General features: G+C 39.9%; 1 protein-coding gene across 10 annotated transcripts in view; it reads left to right on the top strand.

The window, feature by feature from the left end:
- PGAP1 (GPI inositol-deacylase) overlaps positions 1 to 14,033 on the top strand; it is a 1,928,961-nt gene that overhangs the window by 401,519 nt on the left and 1,513,409 nt on the right. For 9 of the 10 annotated variants that reach the window (XM_067782303.1, XM_067782299.1, XM_067782305.1 and 6 more), the window contains one exon: positions 13,174 to 13,243. The exons of the other annotated variant lie outside the window; for it this stretch is intronic. In XM_067782303.1, coding sequence (XP_067638404.1) covers positions 13,174 to 13,243 — 70 coding nt within the window. The remainder of the gene's footprint in view (positions 1 to 13,173; positions 13,244 to 14,033) is intronic. 10 annotated transcript variants of the gene reach the window in all.

The raw sequence follows: 14,033 nt of genomic DNA, 5'->3' as shown, positions 1-14,033 counted from the left end.
ACGTGCTAGCAGGAGGTCACACTATTACCGACACCATTAAAGCAAGGGATAAAATAACTACAGCCCTGGGGACAGCAGGATTTTCGCTGAGGAAATGGACCGCAAACTCAAACAAACTACTTAAAGGCCTACCAAAGGCTCACCTCCTAAACGAAGATTTCCTAGACTTCGAGGATACCAGTATGGTTAAAGCACTTGGCATCAGGTGGAACGCCCGCGCAGATACCTTTTATTTCAAAACGAAACCCATAGAGGAACAGTCTAGCTTTACAAAACGGAAAATTTTGTCGGCGATAGCAAAATTATTTGACCCCTTAGGGTGGCTGGCACCATTCGTGGTTACCGCCAAAATGTTGATGCAAGGCATCTGGTTAGAGGGAACAGGCTGGGATGAAACCGTGTCGCCAGTATCGCTGGATCGGTGGCAAAGTTTCATTGAAAGTTACCAGCACATAGAAAAAATTAAGATCCCACGCTGGGTACACTTTTCACCAACAGCCATAGTGGAGATCCACGGATTCTGTGACGCGTCAGAAAAAGCATACGCAGCCACCGTCTACCTGCGCGTCAATATTAATGAGCAAATATTTGTAAGCCTGTTGTTAGCCAAATCAAGAGTCGCGCCAGTAAAAACTATCTCCTTACCAAGACTAGAACTTTTTGGAGCAGTTCTCCTTTCAGAAACCCTAGAGTCTATCAACAAGAACCTTAATTTAGGCAAACATAAAACCTTATTATGGACTGACTCAACGATTGTCTTAGCCTAATTACGGAAACCACCGTGTTCATGGTCAACCTTCGTGGCCCACCGTGTGACAAAGATAATAGACCAAGTTGGGAACACGGACTGGCGTCATGTGGACTCAGCGTCCAACCCTGCAGACTTAGCCAGTAGAGGGCTTTTAGCACAAGAACTAGTGAACAATTCCTTGTGGTGGGAAGGCCCATCTTGGCTGCAGCAAGATGGCAAAGAATGGCCAAACCAGGAAATAAGCTACACCACAACCATGGAAGAAAAAAGGTTACAAGTCCACACAACCTCGCTTAACCGAAAAGACGAAGATATTGTAGACAGGTTTTCCGACCTTTCCCGGGCTTTAAGAGTTGTGTCCTATGTTCTACGGTTCTACAAAAGGACTCATCTGAAAACCTCCTTCAATGAAACATCACTGACGATTTCACCCATCGAGATTAAAGCAACGATGTGTCGACTGATCGTCAATGCTCAACGAAGCCATTATGCGGAGGAGTACAGAACACTCAAAGAAAAAGGGTCAATCAAGCCAAAGAGCGATTTACAACCCTTGCACCCATTTCTCGATGAGGACGAGACAATCAGAGTCCGGGGGCGGCTTGAGGCGTCCAAGGACCTCTCGTATAACGAACTCCACCCCATAATTCTGCCCTATCACAGTGGACTGTCTCGTCTCATCACACGATTTGTCCATAAAATCTCGTTACATGGGGGAAATCAGCTTATGCTGCGCCTGATCCGCACACAGTACTGGATACCTCGCGTGAAAAATATGATACGATCAGAAATTCACAAGTGCAAGGTATGCGCAGTGCATAGGAAACAGGCGCAAACACAATTGATGGGCATTCTACCGACCGAACGAACCACCTATACCCGGGCATTCACTAACACCGGGGTAGAATTTGCCGGCCCCTTTGAGATAAAGAATTATCAAGGGCGAGGCTGTCGCGTGTCCAAGGGATATGTCTGCCTCTTTGTGTGTTTCTCCACTAAGGCCATCCACTTGGAAGCGACTACCGATCTGAGCACCCGGTCATTCTTGGCGGATTTTGCCAGATTCGTCGCGCGACGAGGCAGCCCGAAGAATGTGTATTCCGACAACGGAACCAATTTTGTCGGGGCATCCAGAGCCCTCAGGGCGGAGTTCAAAACCTTCATGGCTGACTCACGCGCCGAGGTAGTAACAACCTATACATACCAAAACCTGAACTGGCATTTTATTCCTGCGTCTGCTCCTCATATGGGGGGATTGTGGGAAGCGGGAGTGAAAAGTTTTAAATATCACTTCAAAAGGGTAGCATCCAACCTTAAATACACTTTTGAGGAATTTTCTACCCTGCTTTGCAGGATAGAATCCTGCCTCAACTCCCGCCCCCTAACCCCCTCTTCCAATCAACCGTCCGACCTAGAACCACTAACCCCGGGGCACTTTTTAATAGGGGGACACCTATTAGCACCCCCGGAGCCAGACGCGAACGAAAACCCCGCATCAATTATTAATCAATGGCAGCGACTAAAGGCCCTACACCACACCTTTTGTCGACGATGGAAGACGGAATACCTCGTCGAACTCCAAAAAAGGAATAAATGGCGCCAACCTAAAGCAAACATGAAGCTTGACGATCTAGTTGTCATAAAAGAAGACAACCTGCAACCCAATGAGTGGAGACTTGGGAGGGTTATCAATCTCCATCCGGGATCGGATGGACGAGTACGAGTAGTGGATCTCATGACGGCAAAGGGAAAGGTTACAAGACCCCTCACTAAACTCGTGCTACTCCCATCCAGCGAAGAGGATCAGGGATTTAGAGAGCAGTAACCGAACCGACGACCCAGACCCGAAACACACAACCTACGAAAAAGAAGAGAAGAGAAGAAAACTTCAATCCGGGAAAATCAAAATTTCGACTTAAACAGTAATGGTATGCCAATGCTTTTAGCAAAACAACAAACATTATGAAACTTCAAAAAATCCCCAAATACGTCAAAAAATTTTTTTTGAGTGGACTACCTTCTTTTCTACACGATGTTGCATAGTTAAAAAGTATTTGTGTGAGCACAAGCATAAAACAAAAGAATTAGAACTAAGGCCGTTTTCTTATATGAATTTAATAAGTGATCTGCCTTATACACACAAATTTTGGAAAAAATCTTTGAAGTTTACTTCAGAAAACGTCCCTAAAACTTTTAAAGCAAAGGCGCAATAATTTAACAGCCAAAAATATTACCTTGTGGCATTGATACACAGCATCCCTGAATCCGTTCTCACTTCGGCCTTTGTTATTATTTGGACGAGTAGGTGAAGGTGGTGCTTTTCCGCTTCGAATTGGAATTGGCGGCGGTCCACGGCGTGCTGGAAGTGGCGGTGGCGGATGCCTAGGTGCCAGAATTTCATCTTGTATTTCTTCATATATATTATAAGCACTACCATCGTAAAATGTTGAAGCACATTCTCGTATATCAAGTGATGTTTTGCTTTGACTGACGAGTTGGTGTGGATATGCTAAAAGAGAAGTGTCAGTAGGTGACTGCGATTTTGAGGAGAAAAGGCTCTCATTTCCATCATTACATACCTCCATATTTCCAACTCCTCCTACTACTGAATTCATATTCTTGTGTTAGGAAGATACATCTGCATCGGCTTTGTCATTGTTGGTTTAGGTGGCATGGGCTGTTTCGGTCCTTTCGATTGCAACATTTCCGGTACTACGCTTATAACGCCTACATACTATTAAAAGATTTATTATAAACCAACATAAGACGTTGAAAGTCATAAAAGCATACCGATAACGCACTTTCAATGCCACGCATATTATTTGCGCCTGCTAGTAACTGCTTGGTATTGTCTTTACGCTCTGCTTCCGCTTCTCTCAAACGTTGTTCATTGTTTCACTATTCTTCCCATCTAATTCGTCAACCTCCTCTACCTCATATTCGTCACTGACAACACAATCTATGCTATTTCCATTACTGGCTCCTTGAATTTTACTTTTTTCTTTATCGGTTTCTGAGTGCAATGCTTTATCAAGTGAAGTAATTGCTGAGATTTCTGTTTGCATAAAACCTGGCAATGCATCTTTGAATTCAATAATAATAACCTCCACAGCTAATTCGCCGTCCACTGCGTTTGGATCGGATGTACCCCAAATCTTCGTCTGTGTATTTATGTATGTATTTATTGTTGTGCTTTAAATGGAAGTTCTAATATTGTAGTCATTCAAATTCTTAAATGTTAAAATTATAAACTGAAAAGAAAAAAATCTTACATTGTCTAAATTATTTAACATAATTGATTTAATTACATATAATATGAACGTAAATTAAATACTAGATGATATCTACTTATTACTCTCCCATTCACTTTGTAAATTTTGCGCCTCCGATCTGTGCTGACGCATATGACCAGCCAGCCCTGCCATTTGTGCATAAGCACGTCCACACAACTTGCATACAAACTTTTTCACTCCCAAATGCAAATATTTATGATGATATAAAGCGGTGGCACGTGAAAATGCTGCACCGCAAACACCACACCTATGTGAACGCTCTGAAGAATGCATAGGCTTGTGCTCGGTGAGTAGCGAGGATTACATAAATCGACATCCACATATGTCGCAACCGAATGGTTTTTCACCAGTATGTGTGCGTTTATGCGCAACCAAAGCATCTTTTTTCTGAGTACGATATCCACATGTTTCACATACATAATTACGTCCTTCCGTATGGATTTTTGATGCACCTTTAAACGTGTTGCCGAAACGAATCCTTTCCCACAATTTTCATAATCACAAACATGCTCTTTAATAGCTTTATGTGATAGCATATGTACACGCAATGAACGCGCGCTCTTATAGGTACGTGCACACTGTATACAAGGGAAGCCTATATGATCTTTACGTATATGTGAATCCAATGGACGTTGCTCAGCGTATTCTGCGCCACATTGCTCACACTTAAAATCCTTCGGACGTAGATGCTTCAGTTGTATATGCATTTTGAGAATGCGGTCAGCTGTGTAATATTTTTGACAATATTCACATTGGTATGATTTGGGATTTCGTGGTTTTTTTTTTTTTTTTCAATATGTGATTATCCTCATCCTCATCCACTATTGGCTTCCAATCACTATCTCCCTTCATACTATCAGCATCATCATCGTTATTAAAGTCATCATCATTTAAATTTGTCGCAACATTGACGGCCTGATTTTCGTATTCAATGCTGTTATCAGCATTGGCTGCCGCCGCATTCGACTCTTTGGTGGCTGTAGTAATATTTTCAATTGTTACCGACCCATCCAGGATACGCACTGCATCCATTTGGCACCACTATCATTTAATTCTGCCAAATATTCAACATTTACGAATTCTTCATCTTTGATGCATGCCTCCAATTCACCATCATTTTCATTATCACTATCAATAGCATTGCCTCTCAGGTGTACATTCTGGTAGTGTAGCAAAAAATCGTCAAACTCGAAAAGTTTCATTTCGCAAAGCACACATATTATAGTAAAATTTACGTTATCGTAGCAAACAATTTCTCCGCACCTTACGCTGTTTTCGGCTTGCCCATAAGTTGTAGGCAGAATACAATTTCGTAGCATCTTGCGTGCAGATACAAATTTTTCATTACAAAAGGTAATTGTATTTGCCTCGGAAACGATCCAACCAACGATATGAGGGTCGAGAGCTTGGCAAATTTGATATGGCTGCCATTTTCACAGCTGTGTCTTTGAGCGTTTGATTGGTTATCACTTTGCGTAAACGTAACTCACAGCAACGTTCAACCCGCTGATGGAGAATAACACTGATGGCGGTCATTTCAAGTTTGCGACGTTTACGCGTCATCTCTTCAATGAAGTTGGTAGCATCGGATTCGCTAAGCGTGGCTAACTGTTGTAGTAGCTAATTTTTGTGCTCTAGGATACGTCGAATTTGTGTAGCACAACAGTGAAATAGTTTCGCTAAACGATTTCGGGATACACTTGTCTCGTCGTAGTAATGTATAATAGCAATCTTCTCGTAAAATATGAGTATATTACGTTCATTAAATGCTTATCATAAGCATGATCTAAGAATTTTTGATGATTATCGAATTTTGCATCGCATGTAACACAACGCAACGAAACAATGCAATCCATATTGTTATAATTAACTTTACGTTAAGCATGCGCGTCAGAGACATGCGAACGAAATTCCAACTTTCATGTTGCTCCCAAACTGTGCAGCTCACCTGAAAGGAAAAGAAAGAAAATGAAAGTTAGTAATGTGTGCAATAAATACAATCGCTGCGTACCTCGTTTTTCTTTCTCAATGACAGGAAATTCATTGAAGGGTAATACAATCCACTCACAATAACACAATGTACACTACAAAAATTCATATGGTGTTGCCAGATGCTAAGGCGGCAAACCGGGAAAAACGCGATCACATTTATTTTTTTTTCCCCCTGTGCCTTCTTTGTTGGGCCGTGTTTTACGAATTTATAACCTGAAATAAATGATCTTCTCCAAATATCCTATTACCACCCAGATCAAATACACCTGATTTCTTATAGTGGGGTTAATGTACAATGTATTTATCACACTTTACAATAGTTTTTTTGCTGATTACACTATACAAATATAAACTTAGGAGCGGAAATGTATAGTAAGATGTAGGGGCGTATATGGGCGGAACGCCTCAACCGACAACGGGACAACGCGATAGATCTAGTGGAGTCGGATCCCGAAGAAAAATCCCCCAATCGGAGAAAACCGGCACCAGAACCTTGCCTGAGCACGTGTGCCGACTCCGACCCTCAGGTGTCCCTGCCCCTCGTGCAGGCTCCGCAGCTCCCTTTCTCCGTCCAACTCGTGGTACTGGCTTCACAATCTATAGAAAACAAATGAAAAATAAGATTGTTTCAATCAATGTTTATCTCAGATTAAGGAATAAATAAAACTTACCTCTGTTTTCTTTGGCACGTTCGGCATCCTTGATTGCTGCTTTAAAATGATTAATTAGCCACACAACCAAATACGTTCCACAAAAGTTACCCCCATGCGCCATCTGTCGGCAAAATACTGACAACTGGCCAAAAGCTTACCGCGCGGCCACACTTAAAGCCAAATCTGTCAGATCGCACATGAAGCGCACCGTCATAGAGAAGTAATTGCCTTTTTAAACAAATTGCGTGGACATTAAGATAATTTACATAAAAACCACGTTGTATATCGGATTTTTGGTTAAAAAAAAAAAAAAAAAACACAAAATCAAGGCTAACTGCCTAAGTAATTGTAGCTTGTTGCCAACCTCTTGTGAATATCTTCTCAACACCCAACTCCCCTCAAGCATGATGAAATCCCCTCAAATTCTAAACCCTGACCAATGACAATTACCCATTTTCAGGTCCAGTATGACCCGGTACACGACTCTACGCAGGAAGGCGGAACGCATGGCCCAGCGGTACCCGAAATCATGCCACCTGTGCGACAAACGACATCCGATCCGGTTATGCCCGGTCTACCGAGCCAAATCGGCCGAGGAAAGGCAAAGGGAAGCCGGTACTGCGGCAACTGCCTGTCAGTGGCACACCGCACCGCCGACTGCACGAGCAAAGGACGTTGTCACCAGTGCCAAGGGGACCACCACACCACGTTGCACCAGAGCTTCGACAATCCGGAGCCCCAGGAAGTTGATACCAGGCCATGGAGCGTTCAGATGGATAGCGAGGACGAACATATTCTGTCTCTTCAAGCATCAGAAATAGGAACTGACAGCGGACCACGCGAGCTAGAAGAAGGAGAGTTGGACGAAGCTGGAGCGGAATCACGGCCTTTCCACCCGGCCACCAGTAGGAAGGTGGAACCAAGGAAGTTCCGGCCCCCACTCGCACACGAACGCCGCAAAGATAGAGCGGAATCACGGACTTTCCGCCCATCAACTACACACCAAAGTCACCAAAGAGCGAGGAAGCGGGGCTCAGATCGTCACAAGGGAATAGCGGAATCACGGACTTTCCGCAGCCCGAACCGGCGTCAACGCACACGAGGAGCGGAATCACGGACTTTCCGCCCCCGTCAAGGATACGAGTTAGAGAGAGTAGGTTCGCAGGGCCAGCTTGAACGACATTCTCGACGACTGCCAGCTGCCTTCAGAACTGGGCAAATTACGCGGGAGATCGTAGCACTTCGGCCCTTTACATCGATATCGCCAACTGCCGTGATCAAAATCGAGGCGCGAGGGCGGTTGCACCTGATACGCGCACTCATCGACGCGTGCGCCACAACTTCTATAATTTCACGCGACCTGGCTCGACAGTTACACCTCGACGAAGAAAACTACGGATCACAACGAGGGTGCCTCTTGCGAATAAGGGGTAAACATGGGCAGAACCGTAGGCTCACGATTCACGCTACGATTGTTCCCAACTACGCCCGTGTGAGTCCAAGCGCGAACGTCGACCCTTCGGTCGCGACACCCTATACCCATATGCAGCTCGCCGATCCAACATTTTTTGTGTCAAGTCCGGTTCGACTCGTGTTGGGAGCCGATATATATCCGGAGCTGATACTGCCAGGCACATTGCCATCTACGTTTGGCCCTTTTTTAGCGCAGAGCAGTATATTTGGCTGGCTCTTGTCCGGAGCATGCCGCTCCTAAATCTGCCTCAACCCTCGAACTAGCTTCACGTGCCATTCGTGTGAAGAGAGGTGCAAAAAATTGAACTCAACCACGCACTATTTCCTAACGTTTACTTTTTCTTTACTACAGCTCCACGATTTACGGATGGAACCGAACTACCAATTACTGTATCAAGCAAAAGGTCGCCATGCCGCTGCCCTTATTGGGACATCCATGAATTTTGTTCATTTAAATATTAGTTAGTATTAAGTTGATCAGGGGAGATGGCCGCAGGGATCTACCGATGTTGCTTCTAGCAAGGGGGCCGGCATGTTTAGGCCACCAAGCTAAACCCAAGAATGAGAACTGCCAATAGTGACCCAGCCTAATGTAAATTATTTGTGTTTGCTTCTATCTACTTTCGCGCACTAACACCAACGACTATATATATGTCCGTGCAGGCGTATGTGTACGTGTTGGTGCACGACTTTCCAATTTAACTTTCGTTCAATTACCCCTCAAAACCGCTTTTCGACGGAATTGAAGGGTGAACGCGTTTTACAAGAAAGAAACTCTTTCACTTCTTTTTTGGAAAGCTCCGCGATCACTGCAGCCATTAGCCCTGTTCTAGGTAAGATTTTCTTCTGTTTGCATAATTTAATATATATATATATAATTAATTAAACTGGATTAGCTTTTGTATATATTGTGAGTTAGCTTTGAAAGTGCAAATAATTAAATTGTTAAATTCTCGAGTTTAATCCGCTGTGTGTTCTTTTCCTTTTTTTCTCTTTTACAACGAGCGCAAAAACCCCTTGGGAACTCACTTGAGCTATCGAAGCCCCAAGAGGTTTTTTCAAAAGAAATTGAAAAAGGAATAATTTTTACAAAAAATTTAGACAAAGTAAAATTGAAACAGATTGTAACAAGTTAAATTATGAAATCAAAGGAAATAAATTAATTGAATTTAAAAATTTTACAATAAATATAGAAGGAAATATTTATGAAAATCTAGATAATATATTTTACAATACAGTAATATTACCGTTTTATGAAAACATGTATGTATATTAGTGTAAATATAAATAATTTAGAAGAAATTCATTTACAAAATATAGAAAATACAGAAGAAATTAAAGAACTAAAATATAGTCATGAAAATAACGGAAATTATTCAAATTCATTAACAGTAATATTAGCAATAATTATGATAAGTTTACTAACATTTTATTGTATAAAAAATAAAAATAAAATTAATTTAATTCAAGATAATAAACCGGCCAACGCATTGGAACAAGAAATAGAAAATTCCATTGAGCTTCAGGTGCAGCTCAAAACGAAGAGGGGAGGAGTTACACATACGCATAATCATCAGCCTCAACAACAGCAACAACATTAGCAGTAACACCGAACAAAATCAATCCACGCTTTGAAAATGTTTAGTCACCATCGATAACGAAATGAACTTACAAACGTAGGTACATACGTTTGATAATGAAATTAGAACCATCAACATACATACATATGTTTGATAATGAAATTGGAAGATTTAGAAACAAAAATACAAGCGGCGCAAAAGATGAAATACGAATCCTCAAGTTTACGTTAGAAATTTCTATAATGAGATCAAATTCTGATTAGTCATAATAAATCAATCCATAATCAGAATTTTCTAAAAAAACCTAACTTCGGATTCAAATGGAAGTCAGTCTTGTACTTTTACTTTTCAAGTGCAATTCAGTATATTCATAGTTTAAGTTTGGAAGAAGTAGAAGCGGCAGAAGCAGAGAAAGTAAGGATGTCGGAATAATCTTAATAAATTCATTCTTTTAAATTTCAGGATATAATAATTACTAACCACGATTGTTAAATAAAAAGGATAATAAATTTAATTTATTGAACTTTTATTTAAATACAAATTCTGCTAATCTACCAAATAACACAACATTAGACTGGCTTAGAAATAAGTCACCAATCTAAAACTATATGGGTGATATAGGCCTGGGGATCCGATTCGGGAGCGCGCCAATGGCGTACCTCCCGGGTGGTGTGGAAAAAGCAAATTTTCAATTCATTTCAAGTCACTTCACCATAATTCTATGTCAATTGCATTTGACTTAACATATTTTTTATATTTTTCTTTTGTTGCCAAAACGTTATAATTACATTTGAAAAGTTTGTAGTAAATGCAATCAAAAGTTTAACGTCTTAGATCAAATTCTAAATTTTAATGAGAACTTTAAGTAACTTAGACCAGGGGGTCAATTCCCTAACTGTGAAAAACTGAAAAATGTACACTCATTGAAAACTCATTTGCACACACAATTTACACTTTAAATTTTCATGCGATTTTGTAAATTATTGTGTACATTGTTTTGCTGAATGAGCGCTGAATGTAAAAGTCTTATGTCAGTGAGAAAATATTCATCAAACGCCATGAAAACAAAAAAGTCATTCTGCAACAGTGCGTATGAGTTTTGAATGTCAGAATAGTGTACACTGGCTGCCAAGAAAACTCACGAAGTTTTTATCAGTGAGTTTTTTTGTTCACAGTTTTGCTTTACAGAATCAGAATTTCAAAGTTTACACAATTTCTTGTGTACCCTTTAAAACTCACAGTTAGCGAATAGGGCCCCAGTTTGGTATATTTCCACTCACTTCTCAACTATTAACGCATTATTGCACTACCCCCAACACTGTATGCATAGATTGAGTTGAAAAAAATACAAGTTGGTCGAATTTCGACCACATGCGATACTAGTCTATATTAATATTTTTTTATTTACATTTGCGGTTTTAACAAATGATTCGTGCGCAACCCAAAGAGCTAATGCAGTTGTTTGCAATTTTTTGAAGTGAGAATTTCTACAAAAAAAAAATTGTTTGATTTTGGTGACCATTCTGCCTTGATTGATTTGTCTTGTGAACTATATTAAAAATATTACAAGATACAACCGTTTCTGTCGTTATTGGTATTATTGCGCAATAAAAAAAAACCAATTTGAATATTTTATTTGGTATATTTTTTTATTTTGCTTTTCTTATATGACATTAATTCCAGGCTTACAACCTAGTTCAAAACGTACTAGCTTTCATTTTTCACTATCAGCAATGAAATGATTTTTCAAATCAACATCACGAAATTCGTTAACCGAAGTAAGAGCTATACTTTAGATATAGTACTTATGTATGTTGCCGAAAGAGCACTCATAGGTATATAAAATGTAATATGACAATATTTCCCAAGATTTAGTCGCAGATTATTATGAGGGGCCCAGTCATCCAAAAAATTTAAATCATCCTGTAAGAGCAAAGAGTTTGATGCACATCTGATGTTGTTGTTGTAGCGATAAGGACACTCTCAGAAGGCCTTGGGGAGTGCTATCGATGTTGATGATCCTTTTCCGGCTGCAGATCCGATACGTTCCGGTAACAAGCACCATTAAGGTACTAGCCACACCATCTCGGGAACGATTTTGTATGACCACATGAAACCTTCTAGGTCATACCGCCCCACCCCCTAGATCCATAAGGAACTTGGGGTCGCCAGAGCCTCGGCTGTCAAAGGCACAGGTTTCGCGATGGGTAGGTGAGGTTGACAATTGGGTTGGATACGCTATAAGGTGCGCCACACAACCCCTTGCATCAATTTGTTATTTTAGTCACCTCGTACGACAGGCATACGTTTAAGATTAAAAATAGCTATACTTATGCATAGGTATTAAAGCTTTAAGCTAAGGACACACAGGGCGAAATGTAGCGGCAGCGGGGCTTCCCTTCTTTGTTTGATCAACATTGCAGCTCAGTGTGTCCTTAGCTTTAATCTTATATAATTGTGGCGTGATGGTGAAAAGGGGTCGATAAAGACTTAAACTCCGAACATCAAGGGGTTGATAATTGTCAACCCACCTAGGCGATAGGAAACCTGTTACAAATAGAATGTATCATACACATATTTAGCAGGCGAGGCTCTATCGACTCCAAGCTCCTCATGGAACTAGGGTGTAGGGGTGGGATGGCCTAGAAGGTTTAACTGTTACCGAGATGGTTGGGCTAATACCTTAATGGTGCTTGTTACTGGAACGTACCGAATCTATTTCCGGCAAAGGACCATCACCATCGATAACACATATTTATCGTTAATACAACCACAGCAACATCATTAAATTGGCCAGGTCGGTCTGTCTGCCCATCGATATGGAATAATAGTCTCTATTACTGGGCGTCATGCTAAAAACATTACTCAACATAAACACTACATCAAAAAAACTAATATTTTTCTCTATCAGCAATATTAAAAAAAATCATTTTCATTCGAATAGCAAAAAGTATTATCTGACTTATTACCTTAATTAAAGCTTAGGGCTTAGAATGAAAAACTGATCTGAATAGACAACAGTATTTCTCATAACCCAATGGGGTACGTAATATTATAAGGAATTTACGATATAGCTGTCAAACTGGTTTATTTGCTCTTCTGAAAAACTGGGGTTTTGCTGATAGAGGGCATTGAATATAAGCGAACGACATACATATCGTTATCTTAATTCACAAAGGCCCTAACCAACTTATTTTTCGAAACTGATATGATATACTGAAGTACACCCCGAGTAAAAATTTTAAAGCGTTAGAACCAATAACAACGGTCAAATCTGCTTGAAGTGAATGTTAAAGTAAAATGTTTGATTATCCTGTAAAATTTAAATTTGCTGCTTAGAATTTTGTGAATTAAGTTAACGGTAGGTACATGAAAGTGAAATTAAATAAAAGCTTGTAAGAATTAAATTTTAATGCAGTATATACCCTTAGGTACGTTCGCTGGCGTCTGTCGCTTTAAAAAAAGGAATTGGGACAAGCGTTAATTTGGATTATTACACAGGTAAAAAATAAGTTAATGTTACTTACTCCCTTTTAGGATTTTTGATGTCAATAAATGTCTGTGATTGTCAACTACTCATTAATTAACTAATACTCATATTCAATTCACATTCAAAAATGTTGCAATGTTTCAATGCGTTGTTCGTTTGAAATATGTAAAATTCTCCAACCAAAAACATAATTTTCTCTGTTTAACCGCTAAAGACGACAGTTAAGTTGTCTGATTTCACTGGATCACAAATTCCAACTTTTTTTCTGCACCAGAGAGGACAGTATGAAATTCCTATGTAAAATCACCACCTGATTCCGAAAATCAAGGTTATTTTTAATTATATGGGAACGTTTTTGAGATATTTACGAATTACCAAAAAAAAACAAAAAAAAAAAAAAAATGGGTCCACTTAATCATATATATCTAAAGAACGAGAAACGGTTTGAAGCTTTTAACAGGTAATAAAATTTGCTATATACTGTGCATACAACACTTTTTGCTAGGCCCTGCAGATTCAAAGATAACGAGCAATCATTACGGATTTTTTAAATTTTTTTGTAAAAATATAAAAAAAAATTGTATTTTGCGCGGAAGGATCTCGAAAACTTTTTATTTTTTTGCAGATTTTTTTTCTCTCTAAGCTCTGTTTTATTACAAAAAAAAAAAAATAAGCTTTCATTCAACAAAATCGATGAACTAATACAAAAGTTATAAGCATTCAAGTAAATATGTTAATTTAATACTTAAGTACCCTAATGGTACATATGTGTTAGGATTCGTATATCAGTTAGTTAGCAGG

Source organism: Eurosta solidaginis, chromosome 4 (assembly GCF_040869045.1).
Source record: "Eurosta solidaginis isolate ZX-2024a chromosome 4, ASM4086904v1, whole genome shotgun sequence".
Classification (NCBI taxonomy): domain Eukaryota; kingdom Metazoa; phylum Arthropoda; class Insecta; order Diptera; family Tephritidae; genus Eurosta; species Eurosta solidaginis.
The sequence above is the reverse complement of the archived record's forward strand: the minus strand, read 5'-3'. Positions and strand labels throughout refer to the sequence as shown.